This window comes from Hyaena hyaena, unplaced genomic scaffold (assembly GCF_003009895.1).
Source record: "Hyaena hyaena isolate Hyena2069 unplaced genomic scaffold, ASM300989v1 scaffold_219, whole genome shotgun sequence".
Lineage (NCBI taxonomy): Eukaryota > Metazoa > Chordata > Mammalia > Carnivora > Hyaenidae > Hyaena > Hyaena hyaena.
The window spans coordinates 872,470-893,655 of record NW_024080850.1 but is presented as its reverse complement, the minus strand read 5'-3'; the positions used below and the strand labels follow the sequence as shown (position 1 = coordinate 893,655).

The window sequence follows — 21,186 nt, the reverse complement described above, 5'->3', positions numbered from 1 at the left end:
TAATTCACAAGTCAGCTGAACTGCTTGCTACTTGGCTCCTGCTAAACTACAAAAATTGATGAATGTGGACAACACTGTTGTGAAGCCCACTCACCTATGCTCTAATGCCAGGCTGGAAATGTGTATTGGCAACCATAAGAATTTTCAAATGCTCATTCCAAAGTGACTCCAGAGAACAATGCAGAAAAAGGAAAGCACCCCTGCTCAGGGACTGTGGGGCCTTACTGGTGGCTTTAAGCTCTCTCTTTCCTTGGATAGGGTGGATAGAGCCCAGTAGTGCTGCCACTGTTGCCCCAACCGTAGGGCTTGACTGTCAGGAAAAGCCAAGCCAGGAAGACCTGACTGCCAGGACCAGGAGTCTATTCCAGCTCAGACGGACACTCTCCCAGAAGGACAGGGTCAGGGGCTGGCTTACTTACCATGTAGAAAGTGATGGATTAAAGCAGTATGCCTTCCCATCAGATAGGTTCATCACTGGGATTCCATGCTGTGTCAGCAAGATCTGTGACACTGTCATGTCACTTCCTAGGGAGACAGCACAAGAATGGGTTCTGGGTGTGTTCTGATCAGCAGGTGCCTGCATATGACCTAAGGAGAAACGCAAACCATGGCTCCCATTGTCCTAGCAACACATGCCTTCACACTGACTCAGCAACTAGGCAGTTGCTGCTCTGCTCCAAACATGCTGGTCTCACTGCCACCCACCAGGCTGTTTGTCACCTTTCAGGGACCCATTCAAATGTGCTCCTGGGGAGAATGCATTCCCTCCAACACTGAATGCCTCAGGCTGGGCCCAGCGCCTGGTTCATGTCAGGAATTCAAACTGCCTTGTCCTGGTATCGCCTGCCCCACCCCAGAGAAGAAGGAGTGGTCCACTGCTGAGGTTACCTGCCAGGATGGAGTGTAGAGATTCTTCTTTCACCACAACTACCTGTCTGTGAACATCCCTAGGAGAGAGACAGGGAACAGCTTACTCTCCAGTTGGGGTAAATGCATTAGAGTGTGCCTTGGTGGTCAGACCCCACTCTACAGTCCCTGGTATAGAGCCAGCCCTTGCTTCCCCCGAGAGGGGCTCTGTGCCACAAGTGGCTTCCACTCCCCATGTGTCACTACACTACTTCTGCACAAGATTACAGCAGAGGGCCTAGGCAACAGAGCTGTGGGGTCTGCCACCAACACCATGCCAACTCTGGGAGAAGCATGGCCAAGCTCTGGCAGCTGAGATCCCATTTTTGGATCCTCGCACATGTAATCAGGCACTATGATTTGTCATGAGGTTTACTCCTGTAAGATGGCGGCAGGGGCAGGCAGCCTGTCCCACTTCTACTTGCACATCCTCCCTCCCCCAACACGGGTTGGCTATCACAAGCAGTGTGTGACTGCTTAGCACTCCTCAGGCGTTAAGATCCCCAGGCCTACAGGGTCCGAGGACAGGTCTGCTGAGTGGCCTCCTTTGCTTCCTTCTCTGTCCTTGCAGTGAGAGGGGACCTACACAACCCTATCCTGCTTGGAGCCCATCCTACCCTAGACCTGCCTCTCACCAGACAGACAACGTGGCTGCAGCTGTAAGTGCCATGACGTAGAAGCCCGTGCAGTGCAAAGTGGAGATTGGGGACGGCAGGAGGATGGGAGGGAGGAGACGGCGACCACAGGCGGAGAACACTGACAGCATCCTCTTTTCACAGGCAACGCATACCACGTCACTGAAAAGGCAGAGAAGGGACAGGTGTCATGATGACTGGGAGCTGTGGCAGAGGCAGCAGCCCTGAAATGCAGAACTTTTCCTCTTTCTATGCCCACCCTGTACCTGCTGTGGCGTTCCTCTGAGCAGAAGCAGCAGAGGGAGAGGTGGGCCAAGAGCTTGCAGCAAGGACCAGGGCAGCAGGGAGCTGCTCATGGGAGCCTAGCCAAAATGAGACCTGATTAAAGAGAATGTGGTCTCTTTCCTTTCAGGGGCTGCTTGAGCTTTTCTGAGCTCAGACTAATGTTGACTCAGGGGGAGCCCACAGCAGTACCCACCACACAGGCCTCTTAGTCCTTCACGGGTCCCTGGGATTAGGAAGCTCAGTCTGCTCATTGGCAGAGAATGAAAAGGAGGTACAGAATGATGGTTCCTCCTAGGCGCAACACCATGCAGCTGTTCATGGCCCATGGGAACCCTTGCCTAAGATGGAAGGTCAAGTACTTGCAGACACCATGAAAGCATTTTACATGCAGCCTCATGATAACTAATTAAGGACTTAGTTAAAATGACTGTATCTAAGCCAATTATTTTTGTAAAATCCTTATGAGTACCAAATACATGGTCCTGAATACAGATCCTACACCTCAACAGACACTTGAGGAAAACCCTGGTCCTCTTTTCAGATCAAGCACATGCAAAACAAATCCAGGGGACTGTGTCCTGGAAGCTCAAGGGAAGGCACAGGATGACTAACCACTGAATTAAGGTCTCCCCTCATACAGAATATGGAAAGGGCTGGGCTGAAAACTCACAGGACAATCAGAAATCCATCCTGATCTCCCTGGATGAAAATCTGGGGTCCAAAGAAAGAGCCATTCCATGTCAGAGAGAGCCAGGCAGAGCTCAGCCTGGAACCTGAGACTTTAGGAATTTGGCCAGATAAGCGAATCACAACATCTGGGATTTCAACCCTGATTTGAAATCCTGCCCTGGGTGACCCTCTAAGACAGCCTCCCCAAGTGTAACATGGTGATAATGATGCTGGTTTTATTAGGTCTTGTGGGGACTAAGATGACAGATGCACGTCCTTAGCCCAGGGCAAGGCATGGTACAGGCCTCTGTGGGAGCTAGCACATAGGGCAATGCACTCTGTCTCAGATAGTAACAGTGCCACACAGCATAGCACGTGGTGCTTGCATGACATTAAAACCTGGGCTGGGCAAAGACCCTCACCCTTACCAGCTGCCGGCAGCAGTGAGGATCCGGCTGGTGAGCACTGTCTCCCACTCCTTCCCTTCCCGGTTACACTTCAAACGACTTAGCTTCACGCCCCCCACAGCAGTCACTTCATTCTCCACCTCAATGTACATGGAGGGGTCGGAGCTCACCTGGGTGGAGGAAAGCAAACAAAATGTCTTTTCAGGTAATGGTGGGCCCACTGAGATTTGGGTCATGTGACAGGTGAGATGTTCAGAGACCCCACAGCAGGAAAAAGACACAGAGAAGTAGACAGAGCTGGCTAGCCTATGGGATGGTGGTGGTATGTGTAGTAACAGGGTGGGACAAGGTCAGAGGTCCAGATGTATGGCACCCAGGGCAGGGAAAGGGCTGGGCGCTGGCTCAGCCTCATCTCTCATACCCAGGGAGTTGATGGATGGATAGCCCATATGGAAACCCAAGAGAGAATGGCTGAACAGTTTGCACTCATATGGCCAAACAACTAGGTGAGGTGGGGCAGAGGGTTGGATGCTGCTGGGAAACGAGTCCCTTCATAGACCCCCAGAAACCAAGAAGAGCCCCAAGCGGCAGCACTCAGTGGTAAAGCCCCTGGGTTATGGAGTGGGGTAGCTAGAGTATGGAAAAGATTTTGTGTGCCCTGTCTCTGCATACATCAGCAACAAACCACATGGGTCCCTACCCTCAGGCCCAGAAAGCCTTGTGGTGGGAAGGGCTGACACCTCTGGTGTCCCACAAGGACCAGCTTGGGTGGGGCAGTGTATGCTCAGTAGAAAGTGACCTGCATGTGGGGTCCTACAAGGTTTCTTGAGGACGTGCATCTGAGCTGAGGAACAAAAGGCATAAACCTATGGCATGTCCAAGGTCAGGTGCTAGACTGAGTGAATGGAAGGGCTCTAGGTATAAAGGATTCTTTGCTCTAGAGCTGTGTTTTGAATAAGCACAAGGTCACAAGCTTCTACTCCAAGAGCTCAAACAGCTCTGACGATGACTCTGCTGGGTCCTGGGAAGAGGACAAGGCCAGTGAGGTGGTTGGGAGGCCACTACCACGCAGTCCAACTACATCAACTCTGAGGCTACCCAAGGCTGAATGTGGAGCTCAAGGAGGCTACCAAAAGGAACACCATAGACAAGTCTTGAAGGAGCTGGCCATCCAGAAGACGGCAGCAGGACTGTAAGAGAAAAGCACAGAGAAGAGAAATGTGTGTGTGGTGGGGTGGGCAGCAAGGGGGCCCTTGGGAAAGAGGCTAGTCATGGGCCTTGATTAGCTACAACTTCCCCCAGAAAGTGATGGAGAGCCACTGGAAAGCAGCCCTAAGTTAGTGACAATTAAGGATTTACACAGGGGGATAGTGGAGAGAATGTGCATGCTTGTTGGGGAAGGCAGGAAGCCTGCTCACCTGGAGGGTGAATGCTCTCTGTGGGCCTGGCATGGGCAGCTTCAGTGCAGGTGCTGGTACAGACAAACACACGGCATCCTTCTCTGCGGTCAGGGCAGCTGGGGACTGCAAGAGCAGAAATGTCCCTGAGCCCCGCCCCAGCACTGTAGGGCAACGTCAGGTAAAGGTGAGTCACCCACAGGTGACACCAGGCTGGTTCCCCAGGCATTTCCACCCACTCCGTGAGGGTGAAAGTGCAGATGAATGCTCTAAAGACCCTCACTTTCCAGATGAGTAGCTGGTCTCAGGGAACTGCTCAAGGACTCTGAGTGGTGCAGGTGTGGGGGAGCATGGCCTCCATGCTAGCCCTGGGGGTATGCATGTCTTGCCAACTGTTCCCACACTGATGAGGCGCATTGTGGCATGCATGGCCTCTCTTATGCCACTTGGGCACATGGGGACTCCAGCACTGAGGTTACAAGGTAGGCTGGGCGAGGCAGCATGGGCCCGCTGGCCTCACCTGGACAGACAGAGACACGGGCATGAGCCGAGACTCCTTCCGAGGTCGCCCTTTTTTTTTCTTCTCCACTGTTTCCACCTCAAGCTCCAGTTTTCGCTTGGACAGTGAGGACGGCTTGGCCACAGGGACCTTTTCGTCGCTGTCACTGCTGCTCTCCAGGAGGTCCCGGGGCCTCAGCTCTTTCACAAGGTTCTGTTCTTTCAACCTGTCCAAACACAGACCTCCATGGCTTTCTCCATGTGACTATTACATTTATAATGATTAATAAAATCCATACTCATCGCCAAAAGTTAATAATAAAAACTGTAAGAAAGAACTTCTGGTTTCTGCTCCAACATGCAAAGGGCTTGGAAGCTGTCTTTCCCATCATCAGAGAGGGAAACTGAAAAACTGAAAATCAAAAACTGAAAACAACAGAGAAGTAACATCACAAGGCAAACTGCCACCCTGAACACTGGAGACAGCATGTGAAGACAGAAAGCTACAGCTCACCTGCAGCCAAAGCCCCTGGAGCCCTAATTGGTAGGAAAACTTAAAATAACTGGTATACTGCTAGAGGCTGAGTGTGGGCTGGCTTGTGAGTTAAAATTCTTGGGGGTCCAGTGGCAGAAGGGTATCCACATTTATGTTAGCTTTACCTCTAGGAGCTCCAACAGGCTCTCATGGGTGAAGATCAGTGAAGGAAAAATCCCCTTTGTGCTATGGGCCAGCAGAGGGGAAAAAGAACCATTTGAAACACACCCAGAGTTCCTGTCTCCTTAACAAAAGCCTGCCTTTAAGGGGAACTACTATATTAGAGTCCTATATAACTTGGGAGCAGGGCAATTAACTAACTACAGAGTAGCCTTACATACACACACATACATACACATACACATACACATAGAGGCTAAGGAACTCATCTGAAGGTCATAGCCCAGGGCCTCTGGTCCAGCAAAAAACAAAAGATTTAATCATGAGATAAGAGAATACGTATCCTCCCCAAAACCTCACCACCAATTCGACAGGGCTCAGGTATAATAAGGGTAGAATAACTAGTTTGAAGTTAGCAGAGGTTAGTTCATGAGTTTAGGAAAGGAGCCAGCTCCATAACTAAAGGGCAAGGATGCTTCAAGTGCTGATGTAGAATCTACAGGAAATTATCCAGAAGATCTAACTAAGATAATTAGCGAAGGTCACTGCATCAAACAACAGATTTTCAATATACAGCCTTGTATTGAAAGTAGATGCCATCTAGGACTTTTACTTTATTTTTTAAAGTTTATTTACTTATTTTGAGAGAGGTAAGAGACCGCATGAGCAGGGGAGGGGTGGAGAGAGAGAGAACCCCAAGAAGGCTCCACACTGTCAGCACACAGCCGGATGTGGGACTTGAACTCACAAACTGTGAGATCATGATCTAAGCTGAAATCAAGAGTTGGATGTTTAACTGACTGAGCCACCCAAGCACCTCTAAGACTTTTAAACAAAAGTTTATTTATCTTGAGAGAGAGAGAGAGAGGGTGAGATAGAGATAGAGAGACTCCCAAGCTGGCTCTGTGCTTTCAGCGCAAAGCCTGATGCAGGGCTCAATCTTCCCACAAACCATGAGATCATGACCTGAGCCGAAATCAAGAGCCAGACACCCAACCAACTAAGCCACCCAGGCATCTCTATCTAGGACTTCCATAGTTGGAGAGGAAAAGCCAATGCCTGGCTTCAAAGGACAGGCTAACTCTATTGTTCGGGGCCAATGAAGCTGGTGACTTTAAGTAGAAGCCAATGCTCATTTACCATTCCAAAAATCATTAAGAATTATGCTAAATCTACACTGCTTATAAACAGAACGAAGTCTAGAGAGAGCATATCTGTTTACAACATGGCTTACTACATATTTTAAACTTACTGTTGAGACCTACTGCTCAGATAAAAAGATTCCTTTAAAAATATTACTGGTTCATTGAAAATATACCTGGTCACCCAAGAACTCTGCTAGAGATACATGAAATTAATGTTATTTTCATGCTTGCTAGCACAATATCTGTTCTGCAGGCCTAGATCAAAAAGTAGTTTCGACTTTCAAATCTTATTAAAGAAATACATTTTGTAAGACTATAGCTGCCATAGATAGTGATTCCTGTGATGGATATGGACAAAGTAAATGGAAAGCCTTCATCATCTAGATGCCATTAGGAACATTCAAGATTCATGAGAAGAGGTCAAAATAGCAACATAAACAGGAGTTTGGAAGAAATAATTCCAACCCTCATGGATAACTTTCAGGGGTTCAAGACTTAAAAAAAAATTTTTTTTTTTAATGTTTGATTTATTTTTGAGAGAGAGATACAGACGGTGTGAGCAGAGAAGGGTCAGAGAGAGGGAGATATAGAATCTGAAGACAGGCTCCAGGCTCTGAGCTAGCTGTCAGCACAGAGCCTGATGCGGGGCTCGAACCGACAAACTGTGAGATCATGACCTAAGCCAAAGTCAGGCGCTCAACTGACTGAGCCACCTAGGAGCCCTCAGGGGTTCAAGACTTTATTGAAGGAAATAATTGCAGATGTAGTGGAAATAGCAAGAGACCTAGAATTAGAAGAGGAGCCTGAAAATGTGATTAAGTTCAGTCAAACCCGAACGGGTGAACAGTTGGTTCTCATGGATGAGGAGAGAAAGTGATTTTTCTAATGTTTACTTATTTTTGAGAGAGACACAGAGAGCCCAAGTAGGGGAAGGACAGATAGAGGGGGAGAGAAGATCTGAAGCACATTCCATACTGACAGCAGCAGGCCTGATGTGGGGCTCAAACTCAGAGCCATGAGATCATGACCTGGGCCAAAGTCAGATGCTCAACTGATAAAGCCACCCAGGCACTCTGAGAAAGTGGTGTCTTGAGATGGAATCTAGAACCTGAAGATGCTGTGAAGACTGTTGAAATGACAACAAAGGATTTAGAATATGAGAATTCAGTTGATAAAACAGCAGACTTTGAGAAGATGGTCTCCAATTTTGAAAGAAGTTCTGCTTTGTGTAAAATGCTATCAAACAGCATCATATGCTATAGAGAGACTGTTCATAAAAGGAAGAGTCAATCAATGTAGCAAACTTCATGGTCTAATTTAGAGAAGCTTCCACAGCCACCTCAGCCTTCAGCAATCAATCAGTGATCAGTCAATAGCCATTAACACTGAGGCAGGATCCTCCCCCAGCAAAAAGATTATGACTTGCTGAAAGTGCAGATGATGGTTAGCATTTTTGAGCAATGAAGTATTTTTTCCCTTAAGGTATGTACATGGTTTTCTTAGATATAATGCTATTACTGCACGCTTAATAGACTACCATTGAGTATAAGCAACTTTTACAGGTAATAGGAAACCAAAATATTCATTTAGCTTGCTTCACTACAATATTTGCTTTATTGTGGTAGTCTGGAACCTGCAACATCTCCAATATTTACCTGTATGCCATTCTAACTCTAATTAAAAGAAAACTGGAGAAGCTATATTAATTTCAGACAAAGTAGACACCAGAGTAAGGAAAATTATTAAGGATAAAGAGGAGCAGTACATGATAAAAGAGCTCTAAATGTATACACACCTAACAAGAGAGCGTCAAAATATATGTGGCAAAAACTGATAGACCCTCAAGGAGAAGTAGACAAATCCACAATTACAAGTAGAGATTTCAATTTACCTCTATCAGTAATTGAAAGATCCAGGAGACAGAAAATCAATAAGGAAATAATGAAATGAACAGTACTATCACTTGAATTTAGTTGATGTTTATAAAATACTTCATTCAACAATACTATACACATTCTTCTCCAGAGCACTAAGAATATTCACTAAGGTAGACCACATTCTGTGACATAAAAAATATTTTAACAAATTTAAAAGGTTAAAAATCATACAAAGTATGCTTCAAGTTCACAACGGAATTAAACTAGACAATAATAACAGAAAGATACCAGAAAAATCCCAAATAGAGATTAAACCACAGACTTCTAAACAATGGGTCAAAGTCTCAAGAGAAATTAAAAAACATTTAATTAAATGAAAAAGAGCAATTTATCAAAATTTGTGGTATACAGTCAAAGCAGTGCTTAAAAGGAAATTTACAGCAGAGAATGCACATTTTAGAAAAGAAGAAAGACCTGAAATAAAAAATCTAAACTTTATCTTTAGGAACTAGAAAAAGATGAGTAAGCAGAAGCAAAGAAATAATAAATAGCAATATAATAATATATTAAGGCAATAATAAGAAAAATAATATAAAGCAAAGAGAAGGAATAAATAATAAAAAATTAGAGGAGAAATCCAAAAAATCGAAAACAGGAAAACAGAGGGAAAATCAATGAAATAAATAACTGATTCTTTGAAAAGAGCAATAAAATGAATAAACTTGTAGGTAGGCTAAACAAGAAAAAAAGAGAGGAGACACAAACCACTAATGTCAGAAATGCAAAGGGGTCTTCACTACTGATCCCATGGACAATAAAGGGAACATAAAGGAATATTATGAATAACTCTAAACCTACAGATTGGATAACTTGGGGGAAATGGGCCAGTTCCTTGAAAAAAAATCCACTAAAACTCACACAAGGAAAAATAACTAATCTGAATAGGCCTATCAAAGAAATTGAATCAAGAATTAGTAACTTTCCAAGAAAAAAAAGTACCAGGCCTACACAGTCTTACTGGTGAATTCTACCAAATATTTAAGGAAAGAATTATACCAATTCTTTACAATACATTCTAGAAAAGAGAAGAAGAGGAACTAGATCCTAAGACTTATAAGGCTAACATTACCTAAATATAAAAACCAGATACTGATATTACAAGAAAACAAAGAAACAAACATAACTATAGGCCAATATCACTCATGAACATAGATGTAAAAATCTTCAACAAAATATTGGCATATTGAATCCAACAATCTATAAGAATTATATACAATGACCAAATGGAATTTACTCCAGATATGTATACTAGCTCAACATTCAAAGTGATTAATGTAACCATCCCACCCAACAAAGCTGAAGAAGAAAAATCTTATGATCATATAAATAGATGCAGAAAAGGCATTTGAAAAAACCCAACATCCAGTCATGATAAAAAAGACTCTTAGGGGCACGTGGGTGGCTCAGCTGTTTGAGTGTCTGACTTTGGCTCAGGTCACGATCTTACAGTTTGTGGGTTCAAGCCCCATGTCAGGCTCTGTGCTGACAGCTCAGAGCTTGGAGCCTACTTTGGATTCTGTGTCTCCGTCTCTATCTCTCTCACAAAAATAAACATTAAAAAAAATTTAAAAAACAAAACAAAACAACAACAACCCAAACTCTTAGCAAACCAGGATTAGAGAACTTCCTCAATTTGATACAGTATATCCAAAAAAACCCCTTATAGCTAACATCATACTTGACAGTAAGACACTAGATGCTTTCTCCATAAGACTGAGAAGGCAGTAAGGATATACCCTCTCATTATTTCCAATATTGTAGTAGAAGTCCTAGCTAATGCAATAAGGTAAGAGAGAGAAATAAAAGACATATAGATTGGGAAGGAGAAATAAAGCTGCTTTTATTTGCAGATGACATAACTGTCTGTAGAAAATCTCCAAGAATCAAAAGTAATAAAAATGAAATAAGCAATTATAGCAAGGATTCAGGATACAAAGTTAACATACAAAAATCCATTGCAGTAATGAACAACTGGTATTTGAAATTCTAATTACAATACTATTTACATTAGCATAAAAAATGAAGTAATTTGATATAAATCTAACAAAATATGTCTAAATTCTAAATGAGGAAAACTACAAAACTCTGATGAAAGAAATCTAAGAACTAAAAAATGGAGATATTCTATGTTCATGGATAAGAAGACTGATTATTGTTAAGATGTCAATTTTCCATAACTTGATCTAGAGATTAAATGGAATCTTAATAAGAAATCCCAGGAAATTTTTTATATATATTGACAAACGGATTCTAAAGTTTATATGGAAAGGCAAAAGACCTAGAAATAGATCAATACAAATATAGTCAACTCACCTTTGATTAAGTCAAAGACATAGAAAGGATAGTCTTTTCAACAAATGATGCTGGAACAATCACATGCAAAAACTGAATCTAGACACATACCTTACATCTTCCACAAAAGTTAACTCAAAATGGATCACAGATCTAAGTGGAAAATGCAAAACTATAAAACAAGAACTTAGAGGAAAACACAGTAGAAAGTCTAGATGAGCTTGGGTTTTACATTACAAAGAGCTCACACAAAGTTATACTATTGACTACACTGATGAACCTCACTTTGCTTACCACTACCCTAGCTCAGGTTGTCCCACTCTCTATGGCTGGGATTCTATGAGAGCCCGGGGTAGTCTTCCCATCTCCTGCCTCTGCCTGATACCCCATTCAGGGCCCCTGACCTCAGGGGCCTCCCAGCCTACATGGGCCACTACCACTGGTTACCCAGTACCCTTAGGAACACCAGGCTATAGATCTACAGCAAGATAAATCCTAGATTAAGGTATCTGCTGAAGAGGAGCACAGCTGGCTAGAGCTGTCCCACTTAAACATGGGCTCCATCCCAAGTTCTGCCTGCACAGGCCAACTTGGACCCCCTCTGTACCTTTGACTGACAAACAGACTTAAGGCAGGGTGAAGTGGAGGGCCCACAGGTTCAGTTAGGACTGCCATCCTGTACCTGGGAGGCAAGCATTAGGCCCCAAGACTCACCAAACCCTCCTGACAAAGAAGTGCCAGGCAGGATGAAGTGACCAAACTGCCAAGCCACCATGAAGTATAATGCAGGAATATTAGCAGAAGCTGATATGTGCTGCTCACTATGAGACCAGGATTAAGACATGTTTTATAGGCACTCCTTCCCTCTTCAGTTCTCAAGATAGATCTCCTATGAGGTAATGCTCCTCAGAGAGCCACTCTGCTTAGGAGGAAATAGGCTGAGAAAGATCATGTGTCTTGCTTAAGATCACCCCATCAGAAAGTGGGGAGTTGGGACTTAACCTCGGGGTGTATGGTTCTGAGTGCGCTCCTTACCATGCATTACACTGTGCCCCCAAGGATGACCTCCACTGATGGGTGACAGAAAGGGTTCCTCTTTGCTTTTACTGAGAACCAATACAAGAAACAGCAATATCAAGAAAGTTAACTTTTCTGTAAAGCTTTTATTAAAGATACTGTACTTTGTACTTTATTTTATTCTGTTTTCCTCATATAAGGATCCAACCATAAGTCCTTAGGATTTAGTACCAAGCTCTTGGGAGTCTCACCAGACATTCCTGCTGCCTTGGAGGCAGGAAACTCAGCCCTAAGTAAATGCTCACTCACTGCCATTGTCAAGTGAGAAGCTGAGATGACAAACTTGATGCTACCTTATTCTATTTGATAATTTTTCCTGGAGCTGGAGGTATAGTTAAAGGTCTTGTGAGACCTCTGGGACACAGGTGCTGAGAGACCAATCATGGTGGTCTCAGGGCCCAGATCATGCAGTCAGGACTCTGTTTTCTAAGTAGCCTGTTTCAAGGGTTATTCTATCAGGGTTTGTACTAAGAGATGGAAAACAGTATGACAAAGGTCATGGAAACCTGCAAGACAAATGTGGGGTGCCTTCCTCAATGAAAAGAAGGAATTTGTCTATGGTGCTCTTAGTTTCTCTAAGGTAGGGATTTAGTTTTACTATGCTGTTCAGAACTCACTCAATTTCTAAACTGAGGTTTCAACATTTTAGTTAAGCCTGTGAAACACCAGACACTCCCTCTTGACAAAACTGCCCCACAGCATGCCCTCTTTGGGAGAACTCTTGCTAAGGCACACTTTTTTCTGTCTGCCCTCCTATCTCTAGTCTCTCCTCCTTACATTCCACTTTCTCACCTCTGTACCAGTCAGTTCCTAAGATGTAATGCTCTGCTCAGTTGGGTCTCATCTGCTGTTTAACATGCTTACTGTGGCTTTTCAATTGGGATGATTTTTCTTTTTCTTTGCTAAAAGTAATTTTTGGTTTATTTCTAAGTCTATCTGGTCTGTTTTGATGACACATTATTCCTTTTGAGCCATAATTCACATATCACAAAATTTCATCATTTTAAGGTATAGAATTCAATAGTTTTTTTCTATCTAACAGCAAAGTAATTTCATAACACAAAAACTCTGTATCCACCAGTAATCATCCCAGCCTCCTCTCTCCCCAGCTACTAGCCTACTTTCTGTCTCTACAGATGTCCAGATTTGTCTGTTCTGGATGCTTCATAGCAATCGAATCAGACAATATGTGGTCCTTTGTGAATGGCTCCTTTCATTTAGCATAATGTTTTCAAGGTCTGTCTGTGTGGAATAACATTTAACAGCTATTCCTTATTATTGCCAAATTATTATTTGTACAATTATTATTATAGAAATTATTATTTGTATTATTGTACAGATATACCACATTTTGTTTATCCATTCATCAGTTGTTTCCATTTTGTGGCTATTAGGAGTAATACTGATATGAACATTTGTCTATAAATTTTAAAATAAATATAGGTTTTCAGTTCTCTTGGGTATGTATGTAGGTGTGGAATTGTTGGGTCACATGGGGACTCTATGTTGAACCATTTCAGAAACCACCAGATTGTGTTCCAAAGGAGCTGAACCATTTTATAATTCCATCAGCAATTGATAAGGGTTCTGATTTCTTGCCATCCTCACCAATACTTCTTACTATGTGACTTTTTGATTATTGTCATCAATAATATTAGTGCGTATGAAAGTGGTATCTCATTGTGGTTTTGATTTGCATTTCCTTGATGACTAATGAGGTTGAGAGTCTTTTTTGTGCTTATTGGTCATTTACGTATCTTTGGGAAAATTTCTATTCAAATCCTTTATTTTTAAATTTGGTTATTAGTCTTTTTATTGTTGAGTGTTGAGTTCTTCATACATTTTGTGAGAGAGAGAGAGCGTGAACAGGGGAGGGTCAGAGAAAGAGGGAGATACAGAATCCGAAACAGGCTCCAGGCTCTGAGCTAGCTGTCAGCACACAGCCCAACATGGGGCTCGAACTCACGAACCATGAGATCATGACCTGAGCTGAAGTTGGATGCTTAACTGACTGATCCACCCAGGAGTCCCATACATTTTGGATCCTAGATCTTTATCAGATGTGATTTACAAACATTTTCTCCCATCCTGTAGACTGTCTTTTCACTCTGATGATCATGATCTTTGAATCACAAAAGCTTTACATTTTGATGAAGTCCAATCTATTTTTTCTTTAGTTGCTTGTGCCTTCCGTGTTCTATCTAAGAAACAGTTGCCTAATCCAGGGTCATATAGATTTACATCTTTATTCTTCTAAGAGTTTTAAAGTTTTAGCTCTTACATTTAGTTCATTGACTCATTTTAAGTTAATTTTTGTATATGGGGTGTTTATTAACCATTCCTCACATTTTGTTTTATCTTTCATGTCTTTAAGTATATTTATTTTATAGTCTTTATCTGGCAATTCTCTGATCTATTCTATGATCAAATTTATAAAAAAGTCTAAACCTTTTCATTATGTCTCCTGACATTAGTGTGTAATGCACTGTTTCTTCATGTGTTTTGTTACTTTGGATTTTGAGTCCCTCTTTGGCAGTGCTTGGTCAGTGGGAATGCTGACATCCTGGGTTAGGGAAATGTTGCTGGCAGTGGGGATTTGCATTGGTTTTGCCAAGGGCCTCTGGGTGTTAATTAGTCCAAAATTTCCTTTTGTGTTCATTTCTTTGCTTGGTGGTTTTGAGATGACCCAGGTAGTGTTAAACACAATCCAGAGGAGGGTAGGCCTGTGGCTATACAGTCTGTTTTCCTAACCCTGAGGACTGGCTGAGACATTTTCAACTTCTCGGCCATATTCTCATGCTGCCCTTCAGGTTTTTTCTGTCCTCTCCCTCACTGGAGGTGTACTTTGTCAAGCAGTTTGACTTATTGTTAGTGTCTTAGTTCCAACCCACTACATGGAACAGGCCCAAGGCCCTGTCTTGAATCTATGTGACCATTAAAACTTAAGGTCACCAGCCCAACACCCACAGTATGGTCCTGCCCACTGCGCTGGTTGTTTTATTTACTCTCAGATTTTGGCTCCTTGGGGACTTCCCTTACTTTCTTATGAACTGGTTACATGTTTTAGAAATAGGTATTGCAGTTCATCCACATTTCAAAGTACTGAGCAGCAGGAAGGTTTTCAGATCCTCCATATTGCTGGACAGAGAAGCTGCTAGATGAAAAGACTGTGTGGAATATCTGTATACTAAAACAGGCATGATCACACTATAGAGTAAAATACAACGTCCTGCACCAAGGTCATCGATGCAATAGCTGACAGGACCTGAGAACCCATGCTGGTTTCTAGAAGCTGTTCTCCAAGGAAAACAAATTCAGATTAGACAAGCAATTTTGAGGTCATGAGTCAAGTCCTGGGGACACCATACTAGAGCTTTAGCTCCAAGACATAGTCTATTGCAAGGTCAGGTCTTATCACAAATGCTCCCTTCATTGAGCATCTGCTGGTTGTGTGGTAACTGCAAGAGTCTATGACAAATGTCCTTGCATTTAGCTGATAGTGATAAAGGCTAGGGTGCATCTGCCTAGGGCTCTTGAGTCTGTCGTGTCAAGGTGGGGTGCAACCTCAAGAGGATATCACTTAAGACCTTGACACCTCTGTAGAAAGCTGGCCCAGCCTTCCTCTAACTTCCCTAGCCCCTACCTCACTGGGCTATGCAGTGAGCTCTGTGTTGTGCTGGACTTGTGGTCATGGAGCTGGCGACACACTCTCCAGGAATCAGAAAAGTTCTGTGCCAACAAACACACTTGCTCTGGACACCTTAGGAAGACTGTAATTCCAAGAAATAGGCTATATCCCATGTGGCTTGGTTGCTGTGTGCAAAGAGAAATGCAGAGAATGGGGAGAGTACCACAGAGCTTGTGAGACCTCAGAAGCTTATATAATTGCATAAAGACCTCTTCTCTATTGTTTTTATCTCAGTTCCCAAACACCTGGTCAGTGTCTGAGCAGGCCATTACTTCCATGGTATCGCAGTATCAGAGCCTTCTATTTCCCCACCCAATCTCCCATTCCTCTTTTGGGTAAACTCGGCTCCGTTCAAACAATGACCTTGAACTCCACATAGCTTCTGCACTGACTAGCCCTTGTGGTGTCATTGCCCTTGATGTCCTTTATGCCTGTTCTGTACCCCCCATGGCTTCTTCCAACCATTTTCCCACTTGGAAAACCTGCTCCTTTCTCTTTGGACCTGGGGGTTCTTGAGTCCAGGGGAACCAGATTGTGCTCCTGCATGGGAAGGCAGGCTGCTTGGTGGGAAAATGGATGCTGCACTGCTGGCTGAGACTGTATCCTCCCTGGTCTCTCAGGGGCCCACAGAGCCACCACCTACCTTTCCACGGTTGTTGGAGTCACACTGGTCAAGGCAGGAGCACCTGGCGTGGCTTTGGACCGTTCCGTGAATCGGGAGTCAAATGCTTTCATGGGTTCGATCTTGGACGGGGTTGTTAACACGGAGGGTGACGATGCAGCAGGAGTAGAGGTAGCATTCACACTGGGGGTGGGGAGTAAGAAGATGAGAAAGTATGTCAAGTACAATCTATCAAACATTTGGGAGTCCTACAGTTGTGTTACTTGGAGCCAAATAAAAGGGCCACAAATATCAAACTTCTATAAATACAATTCCAAGATGTAATCTACTACTCCTATTTACTACTCCAATAGTTTCATCTGTAAAAATCAGAAAGTTTGGCTATCTGAGAAGGTCATGAGCAAACGCACTCACATTTGCCCCACTGTATTGTTCTGAGAGATTCTAGGGGTAGCATGATGCCTAGAAAGTGGCTTTTAAAACCTTTTTTTCTCACCATATAGCCCTACCTCTACAACTTGAATACAACATCTCCAACCCAAACCACTCCAAACCAAATCAGCTCTTACTGCTTTGACTAATGGTCTAGTGAGAAAAGCCCCCGCCCAGGGTCCTGAAGCCACTGTCTTCCTGGCCTTCATGCTCAGCCAAACACACTGTGGCCTGAGCAGGCCTTCTCATCTCATGTCGGTAATACGCAATCTTCATACTCTCCTCCGAGTGGTCATCCCATAGCCCTTGTCTTCTCCACAGAGAAGAGGCCTAGGCATGAGCCTGTAAGCTTCCCCTCATGCCCAGCACAACCACACATGCTGAGTCCCAAAGCCACTGGGCCTCCTACTAACCACAACCACCCACCTGGACCCCACACCAGATACTGGGCAGGCATCCTGGAGTTCCCTCCTCCTCTCCCAGGACCTGCAAGGCCAACTGTTAAAATGTCTAACAGATCTGGAGCTGTCTGTCCTTCCTCAGACACCCTTCCTAAGATGACTGGTGTGGCAATGATCTCGACTGTGCAGTGGGGGCCTAAGCCACTTCCAGTGTAGAACTGTTGGAAGGTGGGGCTGATCCTGTGGTAGGCAGTGCATCCCTGGCTGGTCTGCACCCTTAGGAGTGAGGAGTGCATCTTGGGACAGCATCTTGCCCAGGAGGTGAAGTCCTCATGGCCCTGTGCATCAGAGACTCACCTGAACAAGGTCTCCCCCACAAACAGGCCCTCATCAAAAATCAAGCACCTCTTTTTTTTATTGAAGGAGCCACAAAGTGTCTGTGTAACTGTGTCCAATTTCCCCAGGGAAAGGAACAAGCCTTGGCATGCCCACTCACCTGTCCTTACTGACAGTATCACCAGCCGGCCTGGCACCAGCTGTTGCCACAGGCTCTGTGGAGGGTTTTGAGGCGCCAAAAGAGTTGGGGGTACTGGAGTCGAGTGGCAGTAGCTGTGGATTGCTATGAGAGGAGAGCATGGTGCCCGCCAGGGAGCCCGAGAGTGGGATGCTGTTAAAGAATGCCGTGGAGAAGTCCCTGTTGTTAAGAACAAAAATTAGCCTGGGAAATCAGACACATCACGTACTTTCTATGTTCGAAGTGATTTTTTTCTGGGTCCAAAGGTGAAGTATTTTCATGGAAGAAAATGTGCAAAGTCACAGAAAAGTAAAAAGAAAACTGAAATTATATCATACACTACGTGTAACTAAATCTAAGATGAACTGGTACTTTATGTGCCACTAAGAAAGAAGAGATTACTACCAAATGTAATTGTCAGAAGCCCCTGATTATAAGATGTACCTTAATCTCACAGATGTTAAAATGTACAGACACGTGTCTCAGAACTCATGAAATGCAGCACACAGAGCAGGGCTCTCTTTCATTATAGGCTGTATGGATATAGCATCATTTACCTAACCAGCCTCTACTGCGGAATGCCAGGGCTGTCTCCCAGCTTTTTCTGTAAGAGACACTGCTGTCAGAGGAGGCAAGATACTGCAGTGTTAAGGCTAAGGTCCCTGGGCCAATGCGGCTAGGTTTCACTTCTTTGCCATGCACAAACTCTGGGACCTTGGGCACTTCAACCACTCTGTGCTTCAGGTTCCTATCTGCAAAACTGAAAGTGACAGAACCCTCCCAAGGCTGAGGCCCGGACTAACGTGGTTAGTGTAGCACACACTTAGAAGGCATAGTAGCTGCTCAAAGGTGCACCTTGTCAGAATCATCAGTACAACGGTTTCACATATTACATGGGATAAATCCCTAGAAGTGGAATTTCAGAAGCAGATGGAATATTAATTGATGAGTTTTGATAAACAGTTCTAAACTGCCTTCCTTGGAAGTTTAAATTCCAGCTGTGTATGAGAGGGCTTACTTCCCCAAACCCTCACCAACAATTTTACCTAATTTCTTGATACTTGACAATCTGATGAAAAATGGTACCTTACTATAGTTTTAATAATTTGCAATTACTTTGATATGAGGTTGAAAGTTTTTCATGTGGAAGCATCTGATTTTCTTTTTTGGTGAACTGTTTATATTCTTTATTTATTGTTCTGATTACTTGTCTTTATTATTGATTTCAAGACCTATTTACATATCTAATAAATTCCTTACATGAGCAGGATGTATTTTCCCCTGAATGCTGTCTTTTTTTAAAGATTTTATTTTTAACTAATCTCTGTACCCAACAGAGGGCTTATACTCACAACCTCAAGAGCCCCATGTTCTTCCAACTGAGCCAACCAGGTGTCCCCATAAGCTGTTTTGACTCTTTATAGCACAATTTTCCTTGCCCCCAAAATGTTATTTTTGAGTGGACTAACTTTTGTGCCATAGATCATAAAAATATTCTTTTAGGGAATCTTCTAAAATTTTAAACAATAAAAAAATTTAAAAAACCCTCAGTTGTTCGGAATGTATCTAATTTTAAGTTGTAAGGCAGGGAGCTAACTTTGTTTCTAAAGGTAAGTAGTCCTGATTCTTATTTATTAGATTAGCTGACGTTTCATCACTGATGCAAAATGCTACATAAATTCCCACAAATGTTTGGGCTTACTTTTGCGTTTTCTATTGTATTCTACCACTCTGTCTATTCATATGTTAGTACCCATTTTATTATAGTTTGTAAGTTTTACTTTATGGTGCAGCTAGTCTTCCCTGATTAATTTCCTTTTTCAGAAATATTTTCAGTGATTTTTCCACGTAAGCTTAGAACCAGCCTGTCTGATTCTGAAAACTCCTATTGGTTATTTGTATGGGCTGATGTTGAGAGAGATCTATCATCTTTATGATGTTGGATCATCCTAGGGAAGAACTGGATATGCATTTCTAGTTATTTCTAGTTATCTGAATTTTCTTTTAGGTCTCTCAGTAGGATTTTTAAATTTTTCTTCACAAAGATCTTCTACATTTCTTGTTATGTTCTAGGTATTGCATTTGTGAAAGTGATCTTCTAAAAGTAGTTGCTGCTACTTGGATCTCATTGTTTTGATTGTATCCAGTCACTTTATTGTCTTTAGTATCTATGGCAGTTTTCCCAGTTGATTCTCTTGTAGATCACACCATCTTTTAAATAATGATACATCTTACCACCTTCTTTCCAATTTATTCTTTCTCTTGACTACCTGTATGAGCTAGGACATTCCAGGACAATGTTAAATTATAGTTACCAGAGTAGATGGTTGTTTAGTTTTTGAATTTACTTTAAAATAAGGTAGTTTTTATCAAGTTAAAGAAGTACCCATCTATTTAACTAAGTTTTAAATAAGAACAATGTTGAATTTAATAAAATGTCTCTTAGGCATCTATGGAGATGACCATATATTTATTTCTTTTGATCTTTTGATATGCAGAAGCAAATTAAGTTTCCCAAATTTGAACCACTTTGCTTTCCTGAAACAAATCTTACTTGGTCATAGCATATTAACATTTTAACACACTGCAAGTTTCTGTTATTATTTAGCATTTTTGCATTGGCATTCAGAAATGAAATTGATCAGGAATTTATTATGTTCCACCTATGTCATGTTTTTCATATAAATACCGTGTCCATTTCAAAAAAGGTTTTGCAAGTTTTCCTTATTTTCCTATGCACTAGTGTTACTTTCAATGGTATTAGAATGATCTGTTCCTCTAATTTTGAGAATGAAACTTTCTTAGGATTTCTCTGTGAGACCTTCTTAGTCTGGTGGCTTTTGGTAAGTTAGTTCTGGGACAGTGCCCTCTATTTCTTCTATAATAATTCATTTGTATAGACTTTCTTTAGCTTTAATAATTTTATTTTCCTCAAAATCGACATTCAAATTTATTCACATAGAATTCAGGAAAGAAGTCTTGTCCTTTTATTCTTTATCTGTGATTATTTCTACTTAAAATATTTGTGCCTTTTCTTTTCTTGCTTGATTAGCAAAGCTAATCATTACTTATTCTGTTGCTACTTGTTTTAACATGAGAACCAAAAGGGCAAAAAAGCCTTTAAGACCAAAAGAATCAAGTTCTGGTACCAGAAATATGTGCTGTGTGGCAGAAAGCTGGTTTAAGACCAGGAGGAAAGCCACCTACCACTTCTATCTCCTCATCAGGTAGGGCGTGAAAGGATGCCTGGAAGAAAAGTGGCACCATCACCACCACCTCCACGACCCTCACTTCCACAAGCCTTTCACAATGTTCAAAGCACAATCACATATACCTGTCTTATTTGGTCCTAAAATAAAGTAAGCATGTGGCATTACCCACTGGTAGATTAACAATGGGAAAAAGGCTTAATCAAAGGAAAATCACTCTCTGGGAGGAATCAGGAGACTTGGTTCCATCTGGTCAGGTCTCTGACCTCTAGGGCCTCAAAGCCCACACCCCCTAACAGGTCAGCACATCATATGACAGAAGGTCTCTTCAGACTTCAAGGAAGATTTAGAACAGCTTATGGATGAACAACTGCAAAGTGCAGAGGGCTACTGTGTATGGTGTCCTGAGCAGACTGG

General features: G+C 42.7%; 1 protein-coding gene across 4 annotated transcripts in view; it reads right to left on the bottom strand.

Moving 5' to 3' along the window:
* The window catches only part of LOC120238814 (protein HIRA), an 80,512-nt gene that overhangs the window by 16,289 nt on the left and 43,037 nt on the right, over window positions 1–21,186 (bottom strand). For all 4 annotated transcript variants that reach the window (XM_039242826.1, XM_039242829.1, XM_039242827.1 and 1 more), the window contains 8 exons: window positions 17,543–17,740; window positions 16,235–16,396; window positions 4,820–5,024; window positions 4,321–4,425; window positions 2,924–3,072; window positions 1,542–1,703; window positions 889–947; window positions 420–525 (listed from right to left, as the gene is read on the bottom strand). In XM_039242826.1, the coding sequence (XP_039098757.1) occupies window positions 420–525; window positions 889–947; window positions 1,542–1,703; window positions 2,924–3,072; window positions 4,321–4,425; window positions 4,820–5,024; window positions 16,235–16,396; window positions 17,543–17,740 (1,146 nt within the window). The remainder of the gene's footprint in view (window positions 1–419; window positions 526–888; window positions 948–1,541; window positions 1,704–2,923; window positions 3,073–4,320; window positions 4,426–4,819; window positions 5,025–16,234; window positions 16,397–17,542; window positions 17,741–21,186) is intronic.